This window comes from Platichthys flesus, chromosome 20 (genome assembly GCF_949316205.1).
Source record: "Platichthys flesus chromosome 20, fPlaFle2.1, whole genome shotgun sequence".
Lineage (NCBI taxonomy): Eukaryota > Metazoa > Chordata > Actinopteri > Pleuronectiformes > Pleuronectidae > Platichthys > Platichthys flesus.
Window position 1 is genome coordinate 4,375,867 of NC_084964.1, and position 27,366 is coordinate 4,403,232.

At 39.3% G+C, this 27,366-nt stretch overlaps 2 protein-coding genes across 2 annotated transcripts; both read left to right on the forward strand.

Moving 5' to 3' along the window:
- The first annotated feature begins 156 nt into the window (after positions 1-156).
- Positions 157-2,320, forward strand: mrpl27 (mitochondrial ribosomal protein L27). The gene is made up of 4 exons (XM_062378920.1): positions 157-226; positions 767-895; positions 1,792-1,859; positions 1,943-2,320. Exons 1-4 carry the CDS (start codon positions 187-189, stop codon positions 2,147-2,149), a joined length of 444 nt encoding a protein of 147 aa, XP_062234904.1. The 5' UTR covers positions 157-186; the 3' UTR covers positions 2,150-2,320.
- Positions 2,321-11,525: 9,205 nt separating this feature from the next.
- LOC133931995 (ras-related protein Rab-37-like) lies at positions 11,526-27,309 on the forward strand. Its single transcript, XM_062378999.1, has 9 exons — positions 11,526-11,748; positions 19,877-19,987; positions 21,636-21,677; positions 21,849-21,915; positions 22,029-22,081; positions 22,186-22,251; positions 23,315-23,371; positions 23,636-23,712; positions 25,015-27,309. The coding sequence occupies exons 1-9, from the start codon at positions 11,596-11,598 to the stop codon at positions 25,118-25,120; spliced, it is 732 nt and encodes a 243-aa protein (XP_062234983.1). The 5' UTR covers positions 11,526-11,595; the 3' UTR covers positions 25,121-27,309.
- The last annotated feature ends 57 nt before the right edge of the window (positions 27,310-27,366 follow it).

The following is a 27,366-nucleotide window of genomic DNA, read 5'->3' on the forward strand; positions in this document are numbered from 1 at the left end:
CATGGTATTTTGATATTCTAATTAACCTGAAGCTACTTCTAATGTCATTTAGCAACAATTCGGGAACTATTATGAAAAATATGTTTCGTTTACATGCACGGTTACGTATTTTTATTTTGGATTTTGAATGCAGCGTGCGTAACTGGATGTGACGTAGTTACGTCGACGTTAATCACGTAGTCCAAGATGGCAGCGCTGGCGTCCTTGATGCTGAAGTCTCGAGCAGGTATGACGTTTTTACGTTTATATACTTTCTGTTTTGTACTGCAGTTATTGAAATAATCTCATGAACGACAGAAGTTTGTTTATGAATTCCCAGCAGCCCCTGTACACATGCGTTTTAATGACCTGATATCTACGAGCTAACTTAGCTTAGCTAGCTCTTCATGCTGTGAATGTGTAAATTAGCAATGAATGCTACAGACATGTGATGCCACTGTAAGCGTAGGTGAAGTTTGTCAACATCCAACATATATGTTACATGATTTTAATCGATGATACTGTCACAAACGTGTGTTTACCTGTTGTGTATTCATAACAAGCGACACACCTACTGTGAATGTGCCTGATCAAACCTCTTGTGATTGAAAGTCCCACTCCTGTGTGTGTGTTGTTTGAAACCTCTCTGTGCGTTATTAAAAAATGCAGTGTGCTTTACTGACAACTTACATTGAATGAGTAACACTGTTAAATCAGTCGTATTCTGAATGGAGTCTGGTTTGTGCTGTGTTGATGTCAGGGCTCAGACTGGATGTTTCTGTTTCAGGTTTGCTGGCGCCTCGTCCGTCCTCTCTGCTGGAGCCTGTGAGATTCGCGTCAAAGAAGTCCGGTGGTAGCTGTAAGAACGTCGGTGGAAAGAGCCCCGGTCGGAGATATGGCTTCAAGAAACAGGATGGTAATTCCTATGTTCAAGATTTTTTTTATTTGTCAAATGCACAACAATAACATTAAGCAGTTGCTGGCAGTGAAATGCTTGAGTCTCAGAGTATCTTCTAACAATGCTCAAGTAATTACACACTATACAATAAAATAAGATAGAAATTAAATAGAACAAAATAGAATATCAAAATAGGAAATAATGTATATATCTAAATATATATAAACAGCTGAGGAGAAAACAAACAACAGAAGTGCAAATATGTCACGGTGCTAGTTTGGTGGAGTCTGGGTGAAAGCCTCAACTCGCCCACTCATTGGTAGTTTCCGTTGGACCTCTCTGTCAGTTTCCCTACATCTCCACCTTTTGGTCTGTTCTGGATTCTGTCACTATATTATTTCTAAAAGCTGATCCACAGTGTAAAGACACATCTCGACACACGATAAGAGTTGTGCTCCACACTTAAAACATGTGTGTTTTTCATCAATAAAACCCTCCGTGTATTTTGGCTTTGTTCAAAATGGTTTTGTTCACGTTCACTTAACTTTGACTCTATTGTTATTGAAGTTTAATTAGACAGTTTGTAGTAAATGCAGGTGGGGACTGCAGAAGCTGATTTGGTTACAATTTCATACATTCTAATAATTTCTATCGATCATCCCCCATCATCTCTGTGTAATGTCAATTAAAACACTGTCAGTATTGTCAATGATTGACTAACACAGTTTTTTATATACATTTTTCAAACCATGCTCAGGGTTCATTCAAAATGTGATTAATTTAGACTATAACAATCTTTAAACATAAAACATAATCCCTACAGTGTTCCTTTAGTGGTGATATTCTTCTTGTTACTGTGTAATTACATTGATAACAATGTGGCTGACCATGACTCTCTCCATCCATTTTCTAAGGAAACTTGGTCCACGCCGGTAACATCCTTGCAACACAGAGGGTGATGAGGTATCACCCAGGAGCACATGTGAGTAGACGCATTCTGTAGCAGAGGTTTGAAACTGACAACGTTTCTGGGTCAAATGTGAACTTTCACCGTCTGTCCTATAGGTGGGTATGGGCAGCAACAAGACCCTGTTTGCTCTGGAGGAGGGCCACGTCAGGTTCACCAAGGAGGTCTACGTCCCAGCACCACGCAGCCAGCTGTCCACACGGGTCATCACCAAACTGCCACAGGGAGCTGTGCTCTACAAAACTTTCATCAACGTCCTGCCTGTCAAACAGGAGGGCAAGTTCAAGCTGGTGGACCTGGTCTGAAACTGACTGGACTTTCATTCTTTCCTTTTGTGTGTTCCTGTGACACTCACAGAGGATCATGTGCACTCTGGAAAACTCTGCCAGCCCGGGCTTCGGTCTGTGATCTTCCATGTGCATTTAGGCAGAGACATTGAGTTCCTATACTGGATAATAAAGTTTTATATGTGTCAAGGGTAGTGGCGTTTTCTGTTGCTTAGTGGTGGAAGAAGTAACACAACAATGTACAAAATCTCTGACTTACTATCCTCCAAATGTTTATGTGGTTTGAGTATAATGCAACTCTTTTGACTATTTTTAAAGTAATGTGTAGTTCAAAACAAAGTTGAATCTTTGAAACATTACAATTGAGAACTGAGAAGACATTGAATCTTTATATATTTTGAGTTCCACTGCTCTACAGGGATGGGTGTCCGCATTTCAAAAGACAGATTAAGGCACTTTTTAGCACTATTATTGTTCAAAATTTTTTTTTAGAAAATTCATCCTGTTGACAGAGATGACAGTAAATTAGGCAAAGGAGATGCAACAAAGGTCCCAATGAAGATTTGAAACCCAGACATTGTGGTTTATGGTTAGTGTCCTCAACCCTGAAGTCTTTAACCAAAATGTTCTTTCAACCACATAACCTTCAATATTTCATTATTTAGAAACAGGCTTTCATGTTCAAATTAAGTAATTTACCCAAACATGAATATTGTAATACCCCTTGTTATACTAGTGTAGTACCAAATACTGACCATAAGATGTCATCGTATGGAGGACCATACATGACATAAGTAAAAATAAATAAATGTATAAATAAATACAGAAATAAATAAATAAATGAATAAATAAAAATGGAAATAAATAAATAAATACAGAAATAAATAAATAAATATGTTAATACCAAAAGAAATGTCTTAAATATATTTTAACATTTATTTTTTCCCTGATACATTTCCTTTGCATTTGCAGTGTCCTTATGCTAATGAGAAAGGCGGGCCTAACCGCAGTCTCATGCAGGATTGGTCACAGGAGTGTAATGATCCAGCCCTACTACTTCTGCCTCTCAATGCTGGTGTCCAGTAGCTGTTTGCAGCGTTGAGCCAGTTCACACTTAAAATGAACTAGTTCAAGTTCAGAGGGTTAGTTAAGGTTATTTTTTATTGGGATGATTTAGCTGTCAGTAGTCCTGACTGTGAGCGTCACGTCTCGTGTTGTACTGAGCACAATGAGCGAGCCGAGAGGAGGAGGAGGAAACAGAAACTCCAGCTCGGTACAAACCACCTGCAGCTTCTGCTCTGATCATGAAGCCGCTGATCTCTCAGCAGATGTGACCAGAGAAACTCTGTGTTTCCACTGTTTCCACTGTTCCCCAGAGTCACTAACTGGCTGTTTCACGGTGAAGTGCTCAGGTCTCAGTCACTGCCCGTGTCTCTGAGCGAGTGTGTGACGGGGCGCAGGGGCTGTGTGTGTGTGTGTGTAGCTCAGTTGACCAATCCTGCTCGAGACTGAGGTTAGGCCCGCCTTTCTCATTAGCATAAGGACACTGAAATGTGGAAATAAATAAATGTGGAAATAAATAAAAGTTGCAATAAATATGGAAATAAATAAATAAATATGGAAATAAGTTTAAGACATTGATTTATTTAATACTGCATTTATTTCCATATTTATTTATTTATTTCCACATTTATTCCAACTTTTATTTTTCGATTTCAGTGTCCTTATGCTAATGAGAAAGGCGGGCCTAACCTCAGTCTCGAGCAGGATTGGTCAACTGAGCCACACACACACACACACACAGCCCCTGCGCTCCGTCACACACTCGCTCAGAGACACGGGCAGTGACTGAGACCTGAGCTCTTCACCGTGAAACAGCCAGTTAGTGACTCTGTGGAACAGTGGAAACAGTGGAAACACAGAGTTTCTCTGGTCACATCTGCTGAGAGATCAGCTGCTTCATGATCAGAGAAGAAGCTGCAGGTGGTTTGTACCGAGCTGGAGTTTCTGTTTCCTCCTCCTCCTCTCGGCTCGCTCATTGTGCTCAGTAGAACACGAGACGTAACGCTCACAGTCAGGACTACTGACAGCTAAATCATCCCAATAAAAAATAACCTTAACTAACCCTCTGAACTTGAACTAGTTCATTTTAAGTGTGAACTGGCTCTGCAAACAGCTACTGGACACCAGCATTGAAAGGCAGAAGTAGTAGGGATGGATCATTACACTCCTGTGACCAATCCTGCATGAGACTGCGGTTAGGCCCGCCTTTCTCATTAGCATAAGGACACTGCAAATGCAAAGGAAATGTATCAGGGAAAAAATAAATGTTAAAATATATTTAAGACATTTCTTTTGACATTTCTTTTGGTATTAACATATTTATTTATTTATTTCTGTATTTATTTATTTATTTCCATTTTTATTTATTCATTTATTTATTTATTTCTGTATTTATTTATACATTTATTTATTTATTTATTTTTACTTATGTCATGTATGGTCCTCCATATCATCGCACTGTCAGTGTCCCATATAGTCAAATTATAGACTCCCATTAGTTAAAATGAGCAAAAATCATTTTAAAGAAAACTAGCTGACTACAAGTAGAGTCATCAGTGATCCTCATTGTATTCAGGCTGACATTGGAGGTGACACATTCAACACAATTCTCTTTACATACATTTCTTAATTTGAGTGAAACTATTCTTAATGTTTCACTGTATCATAATTGATATGCATTTGTTGCTTATTTAGTCACACGGAATTCATATTTGAAACCAAGTTTTAACAAGCGTTCAGGTCAAAAACAGCACAAAACTTAAATGTTGTTAAAAAGGTGCAATAACCAAACTAACCACAAGATGTCACCAAATCATCAAATGTGGTCAGCTTGACGAGTGTCCAAATTACACTTTCAAATCCAGGTTTATTTCCTCATAAACTTTTTACAAGATTTGAAAAATACCTCTTAAGGTTTATGACTGTTGAAAGTAAAACTAACATTTCGACCTGTTTTCCTGAATCAGGCTGTGGTCTGATCCCTGTGTGGAATTAGTTGAGAATGGTTAAAGTTTATCAGTCAGACATGTTGTCAGTATTCATCTAACAAAGCCTTCTGCAGGAGTACAGAGGCAAATGTGGACAGAGAGAGTTTGGGTAAAACCTGGTACACTGTTTGGGAGTTTGAACGCTGTCGTTATGAAGCACAGCACCTGATGGATGGTATTCTAATCTGTAGATGATGGAACGTCACTGTGAACTGCCCTCTCTGATTGGATAGTGTACTGAGGTATATTTACTTGAAGCATTTGAACTTTCTTGCTTCTCTGTCCAGGCCAGTATCAGTGCAGGGCGTCCTCAATGGACAGCCAAGTAGGATCCCTTTTACCTAAATCTAACACACTGAACCTTTAAATCATGCTTCCATTTCAGCTGTAATCTCTCAAGTCCTTTCTGCTCCATTGTTAAATGTCTGCTTCCACTTTTTTGTCAAGCTGCGACTTTTTGGCCGGCACCTGGCCGAGCTGGCGTCCAATGTAGTGAGATGTCAGTCCTCTTCAGCGGCGGCAGGTCATGCGTGTCATCCATCTCTGTCCCCTTTTCATGCTTAACAATCGTACCAAATAAAGGCAAATTGCACCAAAAATATGTTTTTTTTAAAAGCCTTGAATTTGTTGCTTTAAATATGAAATGGTCTTGTAAATGAAAATAGTGTATTGTTTTGCCAAAAAGCCACAATTGTGTGGAGAGTTTCTATTATAAGGCTTGAATGTAGTTAATTGCATCTTTAAAAATAATGTGTATTAAGTTCTCTTACTTCGAAGACAGAAACTAACCATGGTGAAATATTAATTTACTATCAAAGACAATAAATAAAAGTAAAAAGAAGAAAAACATTCCAATCCATCCCCAAAGAAGCTTATTTGTCAAACCTTTAAAAACTCCTTTTATAAGTTTCTTTTAAAAGCAAACTGTGAAACCAGCCAGATATTGCTCAGGCAATGCAGGGGTTTATTGCTCTCACCCTTGAGTCCGACTTATTACCATGAAAATACCTCCGGCCAGAATCATGAAAATATGTTTGCAGCTCTGTCTCAGAGAACAAGTGTTTCCTTCCCTGAGACGCTTTCTTGGCCCTGATGGCATCATTTTCTTGGCCCAGCTACAAGGGTCAGTAGCACTCCGTCCTCATGCTGTGGCTTGGCAAAGAAGTCCAAGACCATCGCGGAGAGAGGGCGGGTGGGGGGAGGGGGTTGTGATTGCTGTGGATGGATTAGCTGAGGCTGTGAGTGGCCTCGCTGAGGTTTGAGGATTCATCCTGGGCGTGGGCTGGCAAATTAACATCCGCAGGCTGCAAAGACTGGTGAAGGCTTTCTTCATACGTTGGTGGAGGCTGAGATGGAATGTGGTAAAGTAAATATTAAGTTTTGAGATACTGTAGCTAAGGCTTAAAAAATAAGTCCTTGATTTGAGGCATAAAGATCAGTTTGCTAATCAAGGAGTGGTAACTATTTAGCTGGAGGAGGCACTGTGGCTCTTCTGTGGTTCAGTTAAGAGCACCTCTCAACTGTCTGAGGCCATTTTCAGAACCAACTAACTAACAAACCAACGAACTGACAAACTTGCGAACCAAACAATGAACTAACAAACAAACTAAGGAACCAACGAACCAATGAACCAATGAACTACTTAACTATCTAATTAATTAATTAACGAACAAACAGGAACAAATTAACCAACAAACTAACTGACTATCAAACTAACTAACCAACGAAAGGAACCAACAAGCGAACATACTAACAACATACTAACAACATACATAAGCTAGTTATGAATAAACTAACAAACTTACAAACTAAAAAACGACCTAACTAGGTAACTAGACAATGAACAAACTAACTAACGAACAAACAAACTCGTAAACGAAATAACAAACAAACCAACTAACCAACAAATGATGAACCAACTAACTAGCTAACCAACAACAAAGTAACCAATGAACAAACTAACTAACTTACAAACTAACGAAATAACTAATCAACTTAAAAAAATCTAACAAACCAAACTTAAACTAACTAAGGAACCAACCACAAAGGAACTATTGAACCTATTGAACCAAACAGACAAAACAACAAACTTACTAACAAACCAACCAACTAACAAACCAACCAACTAAGTAATGAACTAAGAAACTAACGATCTAACTAACTAACTAACTTACTTACTAACTATCTTACCAACAAACGAACTAAATAACAAACTAATTAATGAACAAACTAATTAAGAGACAAATTAACAAATAAGCAGACAAACTAACCAACAAACCAACAAACCAATGATTTAAAAACCAACAGACTAATTAACCAACACCATAACGGACAAACCAACCAATGAACAAACAAACCAAACAACAAACTACCCAATGATCAAACCACTGATTCATATTGATTCATTGTTTTTGTATTGTTTTGGGGGATTTGTTAGTTATTTTTTTTGTTGGTCTGTTAGTTTGCTTGTTGGTTGGTTGGGTGGCTCATTAGTTGGTTGATTGGTACCTTAGTTTCTTGGTATATATATTCCTTGTAATGGACCAAACACTCTTTTGTCATTTCCCACCTCATAATTGCTGCCAGTGATGTCGAAGCGCTGTGCGATCATACGATAGATGTGCCCCTGTTTGTCCTTCCTGCAAACGGTCTCGTAAGAAGGCAGCTCCTGCAAGTGGTTGTCATTTGGCTAGACACACACAAACACACACACATTCAATGTTCTGATAAGAAAAGCGCTCCAAAGATACATTTGCCATATTTTCAACAAGCCTTCTCAGCTGTGATCTCACCTGCGGTCCAACAGCAGCCTGGTTTATGGCATCTCTGTGCTCATCAGAAAAAGTGGCCACCATTGTGTGTGTGCTTTGGTGATGAGATTCCTCAAGAGGAGGAGCCTAATTTATAAAGATATAAACATTTTCATTTCAGATTCATGACAAATTGTTTCATAGGGCCATTCAATCTTTCTCAGTGTTATTTTTTAAAAGAAAAAAAAGAATTTTTGTTCTCCCTCTGAAGACACGACGATGAGTTGTTCTTACTGTGTGTTGTGCTGCTCTGTCAGTTCTCCATTCTAACCTGAGACAGTATTTCGTGTACAGGTACAAAAGCAGAAGCAGGAGCGCGGAACCATATATTAACCAGGCCACTGAGGTGGAGGAGAGAAAAGTTATGAATATGATGAAAGGACAAGAAATGTATCCTTACTCTGATAAGACATAGAAACAACTTTTGTTAGTCTATTGAAGTTATGCCAGATTTGTTTATATTAAACTGCTCTGTTCTGTCAAGACCAGTTGAGATGAGGGGAGAGCAATGGGGAGAGAGGAACTACACTGCCTCATTTAATACTATACCAAGCAGATAGGTGTTTTCAACAATCAGTCTTTCATAGAAGAAAGATAAGTGAATATCAAGCAAATTTAGTAATATTATTGATATTATTGAAACATTATTTTGCTGAATTTAATGTCTCACATTTCACAAATGCATTTCATAGCTTTTACAGACTCTGAAATCTTTAGAGAGCACCTACATTTGAACATTTAACCTGCATGGCATTCCACAAAATTTATCATACTGTACAAACAGAAACTGTTTCTGCATTTAAATAACTATTTAAACGACATGCTTTTTCTCACTTAACGGCAGTAAGTTGAGTTTGGACAAAGATGAAATGTTGTACCTACCTAAATTTAGCAAGAGGTTGATGTCCATTTTCTTTCTTGCACGAGTCTCTCTTGGGCTCTCCGTATACATATCTTGAAAACAGAATCAGCCTTTTGCAATGAAGCTGAAGGCAAACGTCTGACTCTAATTTGCAGCAGGTAAAGATTTACACCAAGTCGGTAGAGGGGTTGAGTTTCCATCAGAAATAACTCACCTCTAACTAATGAGTTATGTGCAGACCCTAGTGGAAGTTACCAGAGATGTGAGAGGATCAGGCTTTTTACTGATTAATGGGCATGATGATTTGTAGACGTTTTAAAATAGTGCTTATTGAATGGTTGAAAGCTGCCCCTTTGAAATTTGATAATACCATAAGTTAAGCCTTTGTATGCCAGATTTAAGAGGAGAATGAGAATGTACAAAATGTAAAAATAAGAGATTTGTAAAGAATAGCTGCGGACATATCTTTTAATAAATTTGACAACAAGTAAAACATTTTCATGATAACTTCACCCAAACTGAAGTCATAAAAAAGAGCAACCGACTGTTGTAAGACTTGACTACTGAACAGGGGCGGATCCAGGGGTGGAGCCAGGGGGCTGGTGGTGGTGGTCACTAGCCCTTATCACTTTTATTTTCCAAGATTTATGAAGGACTCAAAATGAACTGTTTTCAAAATCTACCTATTAATTCCACTAATGGAATCTTTTGAACCATTCATCTTACCAGCTTCACACTTGGCATGTGTATTGGTAATGGCCCATGGAAGTGCAGTGTCGTGTTTGGTGCAATTTGGACATGCAGTACATTCAATATTAGTAATTAAGGATAAATATGTCACTTCCTGTGTCGGTCACACAGCGCTGAACCACACCAACTAATCACACATTATGGTCCCAGCCATCAAGTGTAGATGGCACAGTGAAAATGTAATGTAAATCAAATTAAAGTTGTAAAATGAGACTTACCTCCTTTTGGCAGTGGAAGGTGCTGTCACTGTCACTTCATAAAGACTAATAGATCCGTTCAGGTCAAAACACTTGTTTCTCTTCAGATCGTGAAATTATTTTACCTTCGAAACCGTCTAAGACATCAAAGGAATCTCTGAACCCTGTCACTGTGACATTAAAGCAAACTGACATAAATGCATTTTTGATTAATTCGAGTATTCGAGCTGTTGTTTCATATGAAGCCTGGGCGAGTAAGTCACAATCAAGCGTCTTTCATGTAATACCTTTGATACACAACATGGCTGAAAGGTGACCCGGCTCAGTTTTTAATTTCTATATCTTTGAAGTGAATGAATTTCATCATTCAATCCTTCAGGTTTTCCCCAATTAATCCTTATTAAACTATTTTCTTTGTTACTTTTTGAAGGTTTTTTCTTTGTATCACTACCATTCTAATGCACAACATGGGTAGAAAATTAGCTGAATTAATTTCCAGTGTTGTTTTACGCATGAGTGTTTCTTTGCTATATCTTAAAAATAAATGTATTTTATCATTTAATATTCTCAGTACTCATCAAATATCTTTGTTTGGAGTAACGGCAGTCTTACATCAGTTCAGGAAGGGACTCTGATCATGTGACAACATTTTGGTTCTGATTTGACAATGCACAGTGGAGTTATGACAACTGCGTCTCCCTTAGCTAAGGATCATCCTTCACCGCCCTGTCAGGGCCACCGTAGAAAAGTCACGATTCTGACTTTGGTTTTATGGGATTGAACAAAGTTAACAGAATTTACAGCAATTTCGTGTGTCACAGCGACATGTTGAAATTTGACACCATCACACAGTGTTTGACGAAAACTCACACTTTTCATAAGAATTCATCATCAATTTCATGAAGCGCTTCTGACAACGTTTGACTTAGTTGTGGTCAATGGATGAAGAGGAGTACCTCATGTAAGACGTGCAAAAACGTGTAGATGTCATCCGGCTCTAGGAGGAGTTTAGTAAGATTCACAACATGTAAAACGGTCAAAGTGGCCACTAAATCCAAAATGGCCGACTTCCCATCGCAATCGAATTCAAATCGAACAAAATAACAGTGCCCTCATTTTGAAAAGCTGTGAACTTTGGTCTGGAGATTGTGTTGTTTGCTTATCAGACCTCTATAATAGCCGGCACACAATATGAAAAACAGTTAAGTAAATCATTCAAACTTAAATAGGCCTATATGCCCCATATATGAACCGTAACAAATCAAGTTTCATTTTTTGAAAAAACATTGGATTTCAAATCTTTCCTGGTAAAATGAACGCAAAGCTGTGACTTCACTCTGCCCTATACTTTTACACTTGTGACCCTTTGTTGGACAGAGCTCTGACATTCAGTGATACAAGCCGGAGTTCAGCATCATTCAGCTTTCTACTCATTCACTCCAATCTCCTCCTCATCCTTCATTCTAAGGAACTTCGTTTCGTTCCATGAATGGCCGCTCAGCATCCTCCGCCTCCTCCTCCTGCTCCTATCATCCCTCACCCGCTCTCCTCCAGTGATACTGTGTGGCGTGACGCGGTTGAACGATCACGACGTGCCTGTTTAAATGTTAAGTGATGGAGGCAGATGTCCGTAGACTGTGATTCACTCTCAAGGAGAGAGGGAGAGAGAGAGAGGGGGGGGAGAGAAAGAGAGAGAGAGAGAGAGAGAGAGAGAGAGCGCGCGCATTGGTCCCTTCTTTATTATCCTCACCAAGCTCCTCCGCTGTCAGAAGCGCACAGGGAGGACGACGGCATCATGGAGCGGATGGAGTCCATGGAACCGATCTCGGCGAACTACACCACGGCTTACCCGGAGATCCAGCCCGACAGCGGCTACGGCTCCGGGGAGACCGAGAGCCAGGCGAAGACTCCACCGGCCCCGACGTATGACGAGGAGTTGGTGCACAAGGTATGGAGACAAACAGGGTTTAGATGGGATTGTGTGACTGAGACATTTGTCGGATCCAACAATTGTACTTTCCCCTTCGTATTTAACGGTAATATAAAAAAATAACGTGCCCCTAAAGTGCCTCTATACACCGTCCAGCTCTATGTCTTATTGTCAGATTTGACATTAAAATTCTCAGGTCCTTAGGACACACACGCACACACACACAAACACAAATACGTCTCCACACGCAGTTGTTTATTAGAACTTTGCATTGACTTATATTCATTGTGGACAGCTTTACCTACCAAGTCCAGGCGAGTCTCTAACCTTAGTTTTGACTATAAAGGTGTCGGTTCCCAAGCTGGTCCTGGCAATCTAAATGGTAAAGGATCTGTATTAGATTTTATTTATATTCTGCCAAATCCTAACATACATTCATTTGAGGTTCAATATCCTGCTCAAGGACACTGGCAGACAATGGTGGAGATTGGAACAACTGCCATTCTACCTCTATAGCCACAGTGTTTGGGTCAGTGTTTATGATTGAAAAGCAGTAAAGACGTAACAAAAACGAGAACACACACACACACACACACACACACACACACACACACATTTTGAGTAATGCCTTGTAGATTTGTGCTCGTCATTATCATGAGAAAGAACCCCACTTGTTTATCTTCATTGAGAAGTTGCATGGAGGCAGAATGGTGTGCATCATGGCAGAGTCATAATCGGGCATTCAGACTGTAAACATGTCACTACGGTGAGGCTGCCAGCGTGTCACCTGTCCTCCCTTTGGAATTCAGACATTGTTTTCATCCACCACCTGTAGAAGCTCCGTGGGGAGGGACCTCGTTCACAGAACACATCTGATCATTGAGGATGAGGACAGACAGAGGGAGGTGCAGTAGAGGGCACCCCAGGCCAAGGGTAGAACTACTCAGACTTTACACATCAACAAGTCTTTTGCGGCCCCAGGGGGGACGTGTGCAGAGTCTGACAAATTACCTCAAGCGACGGTGGTGTGTAAAAGTGTGTGTACGGTACAGTTTTACCTGTCTGTCTAATCTCCATCGCACATCTCTATGTGTGAGATGTAGGCACAAGCAATCAAATTGCGGACTCTCTGATTAGTGGACAACCCATTCTACCTCTTGAGCCACAGTCACCTCTGTGTGAGGGTGTGTGAAATAGATACAGAGACTTAAGTGACCTTCTAAAGTGCATTGAACGTACATAACGGAAGAGCACTAAATAAATGCAGTTTATCTACAAGTTGACATTTGTAATCATAAACATTGGACTTGCCTACACACATCCACAAATAATGAGTCAAGACTCCAGTCATTCACTATGTTCCTTCCATTGCTGACTTTTGAACTGCTATTGGAAAGAACATAGAAAAAGAGAAGTTCCCTTTTGGCTTCAGGGAAATGTCACATTATTTTACATTTGTCATTGTGAGGGAAGTCAGTCAAGGCCTGTGTTATTTTTATATCTGGCCGTTAGTTTGCTGCGCCCCACTTCACCTTGTTAATATTGGTCGCCTTGGGAAATCAGTGTGCGCACGGATACTGTTTTATTTATATAGACACTTAACTTGAAATCTGATATCACAGCGTTATTATAGATTTTTTGTTCCTCAGAGCAGGACTGTAGGTCAGAGAACGTCATTAGTGAGAGTTTAGTGAGAAGTGAATTTCCCCAAGGGTTGATGGTCCTGATGAGACATCAACTTTGTTGTCCTAATGTAACCCCAGTGCTCTTAGAACAGCTTCCTTTAATTGCCATAGTTACTTTGTGTGCCTGTGTGTGCGTGGGTGTGTGTGTGTGTGTGTGTGTGTGTGTGTGTGTGTGTGTGTGTGTGTGTGTGTGTGTGTGTGTGTGCATGTTGTGTAGGGAGCCGGTGCTATGCAAAAGTGTAAATTATCGCAAAGCAAGCTGTTCTTTCAGAGAAATATGCGACAGTACTTTTAGATATGAACAATTTGTCCATTTGGCCTTCCATTATTTCTCTGTCTCATATTTCTGTCTTTTGCATTAGCTTCTTTTGACTCTATTCTATCTCCGCTCTGTTTCCCCCAAAGAGCCATGATTACACAACAGAACAGGGGCTTGTTTGAGTGCTCTTCAGTTAGGCCAGTGGTTAGATATGGACCTGAAATGACTCTGTACATTACACAATCTCTTTATCTTTCCCCACCATGGTGATATTAAGCTCCAGGCAACAGTTATATTAAAATCCATACACTGTTGATCTTATGATATATGAATTGATATTCTGCGACTTGGTGAAAGATGTCCTTAAAAGTCTTTTACTGGTCTAAATTAATGTACGTTTTTTCTTGTGAAGGATTTTTTAAATCCTTTTGAAAGACCAAAAAATCCAACGTGTTCCTCTCTCAATATGTTTTAAAATCACAAACCTGTTCGTGCCTCTCAACCCAAATCCCAGGTGTTCCCATTAGTGCTGCACTTAAATCAACATTGTTTATATGAACAGGGACTAGGTATATGGTCAAAAATGTCGCTCATAGCTCATAAAAAAAAAAGAATGCCTGAGTCTCCAGTTTACTTCAGCTCTACGCTGCACTTTATTGTCTTCCATCACACTGTTTTGGTTTTAAGGGCCGCAAACATCAGGCAGCTGTTTCCTGTGGTTCCTGTGTTTGAGGTGCATGTATCGATGATTTGTATTGATCTCCTTTGTGCTTCCATAATGCGGATGGCCTACAAATCAATACAGTGCCTTAACGCCTCCTTTGGAGACAATGCTGCTCACATTACGCCATATCGTTATCCTATAATGTTACAGTGAAGATGTTTTTCTGAACATATTCATGAAGAATGAATTATTCTATTTGTTACTCACAACAGTTCCTAAAAACACCTGCTATCCCCAAATTAGGTTATTTCACACTGATGCTGAGGTAATATGTTTAAATTTATTATCTGTTCATTTTAATAGTAATTTTATAGGCAAAAAATCTTCTTTATACATTACATTGTACATTTGTATCTGAGACTACATTACATTTTACATAGCAGACACCATAATAGATGAATGTATTCACACAGTTTTCGAGTACGCACGCATCTTGAGTCTTAGAGGAAGAAATCCTACACATGCAGTCATACACACCTTGCCTTAATGTTGTATAGCTGTGTCATCTATCAAACTGAAGCTTCTCTAATCTGCTCCTCTACTGCGGCTTTGAATCCCGGCAGTGCTGTGTCATAAACTGTCTAAATTAGTGGCAATATGAGAACTGTCAAGTTAAACTACACAGCAGCCCGCATCACTTTATTTGTCCCTTCAGGAAGAGAACTGTGATGTTTCTCATGTATCAGGCCGAGAGGATCAACAGAATCTAAGAACTGCAAATTTACAATTTGCTACACTGCTCTCCAGTGAAGGGTCTTCCACACTTGGACGGCAGGGAAATTGACTGGCACTTAACAATCCCTTGGATTAATAAATATTCTCTCTTTCCTCATCACTCTCTCCCCACACCACAGACAGACACTCATGTGCACAGTATACTGTTTACATCATCCCTGTCTAATTCCCGGACATCTGTGGTGCTTTCACTTAATTGCCTCCTGGCTCCTGTGGGGTTATATGAGACAGGCCCGACTTCCCAGCTCAGTTACCATGGAAACAGCGTCATGGTCTTCTCCCACCACAAATCCTACACATACATCCTGATTCTCATCAAGTCTACATAAGCATTTGTAATTCTACGAGGATGTTTTTTTCCCTTTATTGGTTCTGTCCTCACACATTCACAAGCAAATATTATCTTACACGCTCTCAGTGAGTTCCAGTAAACAGGCTTTTATTACGTCATCGAAGGATCAGATGATGATAATGTTCCTGCTGGTTTGTAATATGTTCTGTGTTTTAGTCACAGCCAGTGTGTGTGAACATTTCTGATATTTCATTATAATAATATAATATAATGTAATGTAATTACCCCAGTGTGGGAATTAAGACTACATTTTGCTATATGCCAAAGTAAAACAGAGTATTAAGGCCACTAAAAGGTAAAAAAAAAAATCTGAGAATTCAAGACTAAAGATGTAATATTGTGAGAGACTACTGGGAAATTCAGGAAAATACAGCATAAAGTTGACTTTTATTATTAATATTTAATTCCTGTAAATGTACAACTTTTTTCTGGGAATATTAGAACTTTATATTTCCAAACTTTAGACTTTTATCTTGTAATATTATGACTTTATTCTTACAAATTTATGACTCATAATATTATGACTAATTTCTCGTAAATGTACTTGTAATGTTGTGCCTTCATCTCTGTAAATCAATTTATTTTTATTTCAATTTCTATATATACAAAATATTGGATATTAAATATATATTTTCCCCTTAAAGCGACCCTATAGGACAAGCATGCATTGGCCTCCCTCATGACGAGCACATGCACTATGAGCTATGTGCTACTTACTATGTGTTGGATTGGTTTAGTAGCCAACATCACCTATAGCATCACTCCCAAACATCTCAGTTAGTCCTTAAATTAAAAGTTTATATCTTGTATATAAACAAAGTATATACATAGACTTAAACATATGCACATAGTTAACCTAAGCAATCACACAATGTACATTTACTTTGCTGTGCTAATGTTGATCAAAGTAGCTCTACAATGTAAAATGAGAAACATTTTGTTGAATATTTATATTTATTGCTGTTTGTTTGTACAATATATCACATAAATAACCATCAAGTACAAAATCTACTTTTCTTGAGTCAACTGAACACTAGACACCTTGATTTGAGCCAACTCAACAAAATAAATCCTAACCCTAACCCTAACCCTAACCCTGCAATATCTCATTTTGAAATCAACAGTTTCAAAGGTTGTAGTTGTTCAGTATGCTGGTATGCTAACATACAAAAGTAGCCCCATTCACTAAGATGATGCTGAAAGGAACGTCAACAGTTATTATATTCATCTTGCAGCGATATCACCTGTAAGATACATGCCAACTGAACCTGTTCACCGTTAGTCATATTTGCTATGCAGCTCTTCATCTTTCAACATCTATACATGCAATAAAGTCACATGTATAGATACAGGGAAAAAATGGACAGCCTAGTTTTTGAGACAACCAAAAAAACGTTTGTTTGTTCGAGAGATCCAGACTAAGTGGTTTGAAACATGTGACAACTTATATTTTGTTATGCTAGTTCCAATGCTCCACAGGCATTGAGCATTTTATTGCTTTAACGCTTCACCATTGATTAAATATTGAACATTTTAAGCATGGTTCCTCTTTCACTCTCTTCATTGGCGTGTGATTCAAATGCAGACTGACTAAATTAAGTCACTGTTGACGCCTGAGAAAAGCTGATGTGAAAATTCAGAAGCAGAATGTGTATTTTCTCCCATGCTGAGCTGTGGCACTTTCCTGTGGGTTTATCAAAATTCCCTGAGATCAAAGTGAAGCTATAAGACCTGTCTGTGAAGAAAAGCTGCTTGAGCCTCTCAACTCTAATCCTCCCTCCACCTCCCTTTCAGCCTTTATCATTCATAAAGCATTGAGTTGAAACTGAGCTGCGGGTGAAAGTCGGCCTGGTTCAGCAAATATTTGCTTCTAACCTGACTTCACTTTTGACTTTCTCGCTGTGTCTTTCTTGTTTGGCCTAGTAAGTTTGGTTGGTCCAAGATTGAGGTCACTTTTGGTCATCTAAATCAGGGCATTAAACCAGGACCACGTTCACAAGCGGGTCAACCAAGACCACATTTGGAGTTTTGTGTAACTGTTATGCATCTTTGACCCCACGAACTAGGAAGGTTGGAGTCCCTGCTAGCTCTAGAAAGTAGGCCCGTGAAGCGCTGAACTCTTCTGACTGGTTGAGTACTCGAGTATTTTATTTCAGACACAGTGTTAAAGATCTCTGTCTGCATGTACATTTTTCATAGTCTCTCAACACATATGTGCAGAATAAAGCACATTTGCTGTTGTTGCAACGTCGCACACATAGTGATGGATGACATGATGGCTCACCTAAAGTGAAGCCAAAGCATCTTGATCACCTCCTGGTGGTTGGGTACAGAATAGCTCATAATTCCCGCCTACTCTATGTTAGTGGATGGGACATCGACCAAGCTAAAAAGTAGTCATCAAATGAAGAATTTGTATAGCGCCAAATCATAATAGACCTAACCCAACAGAGCATCAATTTGGCGACTGTGGAGAGAAAAAACGATCACACTGGTTATGTCTAAGTGCGATTTTTTATAATAAGTTTGTTTTTGATTCGTTATTTGATGCTATCCAAACTGAGTAAAACATCTTGATCGACAGCTGAGACTGACTCATGATTGGTCTCATTGGACCTTGATACTGCGGCTCCATCTCCATATCAGACTCTATCTTCAAATGCACAAGATGGCATCATCCGTATCTGGGACATTTTGGTTTCATTGCCTGTCCGACACTTTAAATGGCGTCAATGTTTTCTGCATTACCGCCACCTGGTGGACTGACATTGATCGGCTTGTTGGTTTTTCATATGTCAGCGGTCTTGAAAAAAAACAGACAAGCTGTCTGAAGGAACCTTTGAGATCCTTTAAGATTTGGTTTTGAAACATATTCTAAGATCATATTACGGAAATGACAGGAAATGAAGGTGGAACGTTCACTTCTGTGTGTGGAGGTGTTGAGTATCTCAAAGTGATTTTCTTCTTAGTGGGCTAAAAATGAAAAGACAGGCCTGTCTTGACTGCCGGGCCCTGCTGACTAACTCGTTCTGAAGGTTATCTTTCTCAGCCAATGAATCACACTGTAATAGCAGCGCACTGCCAAGCTTTTGAAATGCCCAATATTGTTTGTGCTGCTTAGAAACTGAAGTTTCCACCGTGACGCAAATGTTGACTCATAACCCTAAATTATAAAATGATTGTGAGATATCAGCCAGTAAGGAATTTCGAGGGTGGCTCTAATTCCATTATAGACCACTTAAAGTCGTTTTACTCATACTTTATCCAAGTACACCCACTGAGAGCTTTATTATTAGTACATTACTAATAATGCTTGAGTCATTGATTTTGCTCTTAAATTGGGTCTTTGTGACACGTATTCAACAAAATGTTGGAGGCATTCCTCTGAGATTCACATTGATTCTGCAGATTTTGTTGGATTGGATTCAAGTTGGCTGACAGTTCATGAAGTTTGAGACGACTTTTGCTTGGTGACATTGAGCATAATCCAGATGAAAATATGCATTAGCATTAGAAAAGTGGCTGTGGCTCAGGAAGCAGAGCCGGTCTGTGACTGAACCTGGTCTGTTGACTGCAGGCAGGTTGCGTCTGTGGATTCACGCTGTTCTTGTCAAATTCTGACCTGACCATCTGCAGGCTCCTGTCCAGGCTACTTTTATTTCCAGTTGAGTGACCATAGCCTGGTTGCAGTTTTCTTTCTGAAACTATAAGAATGACCTGCAGTAACTGAGCCATAGCAAGTACAGATTTGCTGCAGTCCACAGAATCCTGAGGCCACCAAAAGCTGTTCACTTGTTTACTCAGGGTTTGGTGAAGGTCGACTCAGTACGCTGAACCCAGATCTGTAGAATCAGCTACGTTGATGACGAGCCTGTTTATTCAAAGTTTATTAGAGTTATATGTATCGCTGTAAAAAACATTCCAAATGACACTGTACTTCTTTGGACTCTACATGCTCACGATATGTGTTCCATAAACATTTATGGAATAATTAGAGAGACATGGTAAATGGTCTGTATTGATAATTATTTTCTAGATTTGATGAAAGCGCTTTGCTGTACAGTTTTATTCCCCATCAGCCATTCACAGCTATTCATACAGTGCATCTATGTGCAACACTCTTTTTATGGGCAATTCAGGACTCAGTATCGTGCCCAGGGACACTTCGCCTTGCAGATGGGTGAGACTGGAATCGAACCACAGTCTGTTGAGAACATTATGAAGCTTCTGACCTGTGTCTGCATGATTTTCTGCATTGCACTCGTGTAACTGGATGAATGCATAAGCAGGTGTATTACTGTTCCTAATAAAGTGCTTGTGTGTATGTTAAACTCATCAGGGATCCTGATGCTGATGAGACTCCTGAGTGTTCTGTGTGTGTTTTCCTGCAGACAATCCTGGTCGGGGACAGTGGAGTGGGAAAGACGTCTCTGTTGGTGCAGTTCGATCAGGGCAAGTTCATTCCTGGCTCCTTCTCAGCCACAGTGGGCATTGGATTCACGGTGTGTGTGTGTGTGTGTGTGTGTGTGTGTGTGTGTGTGTGTGTGTGTTTGTGTTTGGGGGCATGTGTTTGTGCATGTAAAATGTTTGTTTCTCTTTCTCTTTTGAAGTTCAACTGGATAAGTCCCAAGTGTCAGTTCAACAAAATTGTTTCTCATTTATCTACCGTGCTGTTAGATTTGGCTCCATTTGCCAAGATTCCTGGGTCTGCTTCTATATAATGAGCCCTGCTTCTATACAATGATAATGAATGGTAATTTGTATTATAAAGTTATACACAAATTAAGTTTTTTTGAATGCTGGATAACACATATTTTTAGATTCACATAAACAGAAAACAGAATTGCCCCTACATAGCGTTCTTTCAAATATGGTAACCTGATAATTCTCTGTGACATAAATTAAAGGAGCTACTTGTACCACCAGAGACTATAGAAACATATTGCTTAGGAAGATAACGTCTTTGCTGCACACCAGCACAGTGACTCATAGGCGGCGAGAGAAGTACCTGTTCCGTTAAGTCTGTGTGTGTTGGCCCCTGTAGCAATTTTGAGGATGTTCCTACCTGTTCCTCGAGTGTGTTCGTTTCTATTTATGTTAGAGGGATAAGGGATGACTCACTAATAGCCTGCAGACTGGATTGTTTTTGCATGGCAGCTTGTTATGATGGAGGCAGGTTTTATTTTAGAAGTGAAATGGTGAAAGTTCACTACACATCCTTATTTAGTAGCCGATGCTTGAAGCTGGGTGATATGAGATCTACAGCAGCTGTCATGCTAATGGCTAACATGCAAATTAACCAGATAGTTCTTGGCAAAGTCACAAGCACATAGTCACAACATCAGCTGCTGAGAGTAACCTAGCTCATCAGTTCATCTAAAACCCTAGTCTCTGCTGTGGAGCATTGAGAGGTGGAATGAATGGTACCACACTTGTAAACCTATAATGCAGTAATAGCCTTCTCAAAGTCCTGATACTTATAATCATGTGGAGCTGATGAGCCAGAATATGAAGTTATTTGTTACGTGTATACTAAAGTAAAACTTAAGATTTTCCATATTTCCTCATTTTAACACAGACAACAGACTGATCTTCTGATCAAATCGCTCTTTATTAAATCAATACAAAGCAATCATTTAAACTTGTCCTTATTATGAGCTCTTGATTTTCAAACCATTTTCTAAAGTTAGACAGATTATTTTAAATTTTATCAAATGACAAATATATAAGTAGCTTTGAAAAGATGTTATTAATGACTTCTCAGAACACATTTCCTAAGAGAAAACATTTATTGTTTTTACATTGCACATCCGTTTCAGAATTTTCAAAAACAAACATGGTGAGACCATATAAGTAACAGTCGACAGTGAGGTTGACAGAGGGGTCTGTGGGTTATCCAGAGAAAGAGGGACACTGATTTATAGAAAGGAAAAATGATGCTGTTGAGTTTTGACATGTATTTTTTCAATGTTTCGAAACAGAGGCAGACATTTTTAAACCTGTGCTAATAAAGTGGAAAAAGAATCATGCATGAAAGTAACTTTAAAAGTAATTGTTTAATGAAGGAATTGATCCTTTAGTCATTACTATGTCTGATCATCATCTGTTCTGTGTCTGTACATCATTTAAAATCTGCTTCTGCTTTCTAAGAACAAAGTTGTGACTGTGGACGATGTAAAGGTCAGACTACAGGTCAGTGAGTTCCTTGGTGTGCTTTCACTACAACAGCCTGTTTTTAGAGCGCAGGCTGGTTTTATTTTCGGGCACCATGTGTTGTGACAGAAAATTATAGTCATCCATGTGAAACCAGGCCACATCACCAAGTATAGCTCCGCCCCCCCCCCCCCCCCTTTTCTGTTTCAGATTTGGGACACAGCAGGACAGGAGAGGTTCAGAAGTGTGACACATGCATATTACAGAGATGCACACGGTATGCCAATTTACTGAGTCACAGATTTCCTATTTCAATCCACAACGGTGACAGTTTTGTACACACTCACATTATTAGACACATGTTCATCTGTTGGTTTTTTGTCTCCAAAGCTTTGCTCCTCCTGTATGACATCACCAGCAGATCGTCTTTTGACAACATCAGGGTAGGTCTCGGCTTTAGGGTGGGGAGACATATGGAAGAGAGTGGGTTGGGAGGAAGGGAAAGTGTTCTAGTGTGCGTGCCTATAATCTGTCTCTGTTGTTCCAGGCATGGCTTACAGAGATCCATGAGTATGCACAGACCGACGTAGTCATCATGTTGCTGGGCAACAAGGTGAGATTGGAGTGGTTTAAGAATCTCAGCAAGTGAAGGGAAGAGTGTTAGGGAGGAGAGAGAAGGAGCATGTGCATGATGCATTTCATAAAAAGAAGCAAAATGAATCCTTTAGAGGAAAAGAAACTGACCGACAGAGGGCGTGGTTATTACTATTTATGTATTCTCTATCAGCAATAAGATTGGAGGAGTTCTGAGTCCAAACTGAAAGGACAGCTCCGTGAGCTGCAACGCCATCTCGTCCCACTGTTATAGCTGTTGCCTAGCAACACAGCAGAAGCTGGACACACGAGAAAGTTTAAATGCCAGTTGAGTGAAAGTGGCACAGTCAAGCATTGCTGTCATTACTCCTTTGAAAAACGGTTTATCACTGAAACTAAATGAATCATGGGAAAGGTTGGGCAGGGAGGAATCTACCCGTTGGAGCTTTTATTTGTCATGATGCAATTGTCAGCCGCATTTGACAGAGCCTTCAAAGTGGGACAGCCTAGTCACATACAGTTACCTAATCAGAGTTCAATGCAGCTTCCGAAGGATGTGGCTCAGCTGTATATATTTAAGAAGCAGGGCAACCAAACAATGCCCTGATGAGTTGAAGCCTTTACATGTATCTTGAAAGAGTGACATTTTACAACCTGCATGGTTTTATACATCCGTGACTACAAGAGGAAATCTTATCCTGGACTCCGACTTCACGTTTAAAACTAGCATTTATTTTCAAGACTCTTGAATCTTGCAAGATGAAATATCCAATAGTTTTTTTCGAGGTTCTTATTTTGGCACTAAGTAAACAATGAATTGTTTCCATGCGCCTATTTGGATGAAGCGTATTTGTTTTGTTAGATGTTAAATATCCCAGCCCTGTTTTAACACAACCGATGGTTTTTATCAATTGGTTTGACTGTGCGGCACCGGATAAAAACTATTCCCCCAAATTTGTTTGATTTGAAGCAACTAATACAAAACAAAAGATCTGAATTTAATTTTTTGGAATAAAGGTCAGAATGATAACACCCACTTTTATTCACTGCTTGTTTTTGTCTCTGCTGGATCTCTGCGTCAGGCCGACATGAACAGTGAGAGAGCGATCAGGAGCGATGAAGGAGAGAGGCTGGCCAGGGTGAGTCATTCATTCACTACTGTACAACCACAGCTGATACTGGGGGTTGTTCTGAACGTAACAGGCAAAATGGACACTGCATTTATTACACCTGGTAACAGGGTGACATTTTAATCCGGCTAACATCTTGTGTTAATGGTCCCTGAATATAACTGTGACTAGACTCTCTATCCTCCAGTGGGTTCAAACTCAAATTAGAATGTTTACTGTTCTGTACTTTCTAAATGATTGTTCCCCGTTTTTTGCTCCTGTTCATGTCTACAGGAGTATTCAGTTCCCTTTATGGAGACGAGTGCCATGACCGGAGTCAACGTAGAGCTGGCCTTCACTGCTGTGTCCAAGTAGGAAACACACAATGTCACTTAATGTTTAATTCAGACTCTGCTGAATTCAGACATGCACTGAGCTCCAGAGAACCTCGAGAACTACTCTGGATTGTCAATATGTATGAACCCCAGAGTGTCTCTAGCCAGTCCCCTAGTATAAAGCCCACAGAAACTCCAATTAAGCCAAGGTGAGAAAACAACAGCAGATTTACCGCATGATTCACCACGAGCGGGTGGGCATGTTGATGACGTCTCTAACACTGATGAAAAACTGAAAAGACTAAACAAAAATAAATCAAATATCTCAGGATGAAAAAGTGGAGACACACGCGTAGAAGACGCAGATGAAGATGTCAAGAGAGCTTTTGGTGAAACGGGCCCACGCCAGTGTTGATGTGCTGTAAACAAAAACATGTGATCTCCACAGCATAATCAATACGTTACATACTGACTCTGCCTGCAGCTCCACCACTCGCCTGAACACTCCTGAGATTTGTGTGTTGTGGTGAACGTGTCGGGCGGATAATCTCCTGCTGCGTAGTGCATGTATGAAAGGCAAACTCCAGTGGTCATGTCTGAAAACGTCATAATTGTTCTTTCGACCCTGGCTTCCTCCTTTATCATCAGTATGGAACTGATAATAATGTCACATCTGGGTTTTTTTGTGTCAACTTTTAGTATTTTTCTTCTGGAGCAGGGTACTATTATATTCCATGAAAGCCTTGTTTAACTTATCTTTGTTTAATAGTTTGGTGATCATGTAAGGAGCAATGAGTATATGTCAATCTATACATCAGCCCTTCAGATAAAAGTAACTTAATTTGAAGATTTAAGATAATTTGCCAGTTATTACATTGTCCTATTAATGCATGTTTCCATTAAATGTGAACATATTAAAGGATCACTTTAATTGGGATGCAACCCAGTTATTTTTCATGAATTACATGCACAGTGTCAGGGATTTTGGAAAAACAAAAAACTTGGATTAATACTTTAAAACCCTTCAAAAATATTTAACAAGGTGAATATTCATAAAGTTCTTTAATATCTGGCCATTTTAAGTTGTTGTTTAAATCCATGGCTCTCTCCATTTATTTAACATTTATATATTTCTTACTTACCATTACCAACACTAAATTTATGTTGGATCCCTAATTCATTTGTATCCATAAATTGACCAATTACTGCGTACCTTTGAAGATTGTTTTTACCCTGTTATAAGATTAAATTCTTGAAGGCTTCACAGATTCATTATAGGTTCAAATGATCCATCCATACTGTTTTAGGAACTCTCTGATGTGTGGTTCTGTTCTTCAGGGAGCTGAAGCACCGAGCCGTCCAGCACCCCAGTGAACCAAGTTTCCAGATCCATGAATACATTGAAGCACGGAAGGAGAAGTCAGGCTGCTGCAGCTACTTCTGAGTCCTCCTCCATACACTCTGGCTGAACAGACTGCTGAATAGGAGGAAGTCCTGTTAACTCACTTCTGCTCCCAAAATATGATGCTGCCAGTCACCCAAGACGAAAAGCCAAAAGTAGAGCAGTGGAGGACGAACCAAGCTATAAACTCACAATACTGCTGGCTGCAGTTTCTCCAATACTTTAGATTGATTTTTATCATTATCATTATGATCATTATGATCTACTGAATATTTGTAGTAGACATTTTCAGCAAATCCTTACACTATGTTCTTTGCTTTCTATATGAGAGTGAGATGATAAGATCAATACAATTTCAAAGGTCAAATAGCTATATATACAGAAGGTGGAAGGCAACTGGATCACACCTGAACATACATCAATGTGATAAAAACTACGAAAAAGACAGAAACCAACACCAACATTTATTTTCATCTGATGTTTAAATTTGGTGTTGCATCGAGCCACTTGGGGAGATCCAGATGAATTCGCTTTACTTTTGATGAGCTGTCATGTCGACCATCTTTATATACAGTCGATGATACAAATACATTTGTTCGTAAGTGACTCACAAGTTATTCAAGTACATTTGTGGCATTCACGTATGGCTAACGTCAGCATGCTATCATGTTCATAATGACAATGCTAGCATGTGTGTTACACAATATAAAGTACATCTGAGGTTGTTATAGGAATAATCACAGCCTATCCTCAGGGAATATGAATTTCTAAATCAAAGTTTTGATAATCTTTGTTGAGACATCTCAGCAGTAAACAGAAAAGTCACCATTTACATTATGGTGGCGCTAAATCCTCTGATGAGCACGGATGTTTGAACAAGATTCCATGTTCATTTTTATTTTATTTTATTTTAACAGCACTGCTGGTGGCTCTATAGCTTTAATGTTGTCTTATAGATATGAGTAGTATTAACCTTGTCATCTAGTGCTCGGCAAGAAAGCAAAGGACGCTGTCAAATTATTCCTATGTGTAATTTATGCTTTTGTTTTAATGGATTGTTTTTATCCTGCAAGGTAATATTTGTTGATATTGTTGATTATTTGCCTTACAAAATCAGTGACGCACAACCATCATTGCTGCAACATTGTGCAACCAACAGGTCCAGACAAAGGCCACACACAATGTCTGTGTCATGATTCAAATCCAAGTGTGTAGACACAAGCCCTGCCTGTCCGTGACTTAGTCCCACTGCTCTATTCCTCAGAAACTCCTCCATAAGTGATAGCTGGAGAAAATGCTGATGTGTCAACGTTAAAAAAGAAAATGTCGCCTGACATGTGTGGCAGATAAAAGTTTGCTGAATACCCAGACGGAATATGAGATGCTTGGATTTCCGATGTTGTCCTTCATTTGGGAAACACATAAAACAGGTGTGAGTGAATTAACAGGTTTTTCATAATTGTTTACAAAATGTTGGCTGCATTACCTTTCTCCTATAACATATATTTATGTATTTATCTATTTATTTATTTATTTCAGTTTGCATGTCTGCTGGATTGCATGTAGCAGATCTGTGTGCAGTGCCTCCAGAACATACAGTATTACAATCTATTTATGTTTACATCGAGATCAACATAGAAATGTGAACAATTAATGTGGATATCTAATCATATTTCAACTCAGGGCTCTCAGGGTTACATATTGTTTTGAAATACAATACCCCATGTGTAACAACCCCACCTATTAAAGCTGCATTCTTTAATGAAAATGAATTTAGGGTTTAGGGTCTGGCAACAATGTATAGGTTTTATCTTCACATTCTTATTTTGGTCGCCACCAACTCCTGAGATACCTGGTTCTTTGGCTGCTGTGTTCTATTCTTTGCAGCTTTATCTATCTGTCAGACGCCCTAACATCCAAAAACAATTACACACATAATTGTTTCCACCAGTGACTATATAAAACTATTGTTTGGTGCAGATTCAAAGCACTGATGATGTCACAGAAACGGTTTCACGTTTAAAAGAAGCACGTTTATGAACAGTATGCAACAAATGTTTGATATTGATCGATAACTGTATGCTCTTTGTCAGCTTCGGGCAGCTCAGGTCTTGATCTACAATGACTCAGATTGTGGCCATTAGACTTTGTATACACTGAACAGTTGTTTGTTGTCGGGCTAAAAGTTATATTTGATGTGTTGTATGCTGCAGAAAAAATAAATTATTTTAACTGACCAAACGTTATATCAAGTGTGTGTGTGTATGTGTGTGTGTGTGTGTGTGTGT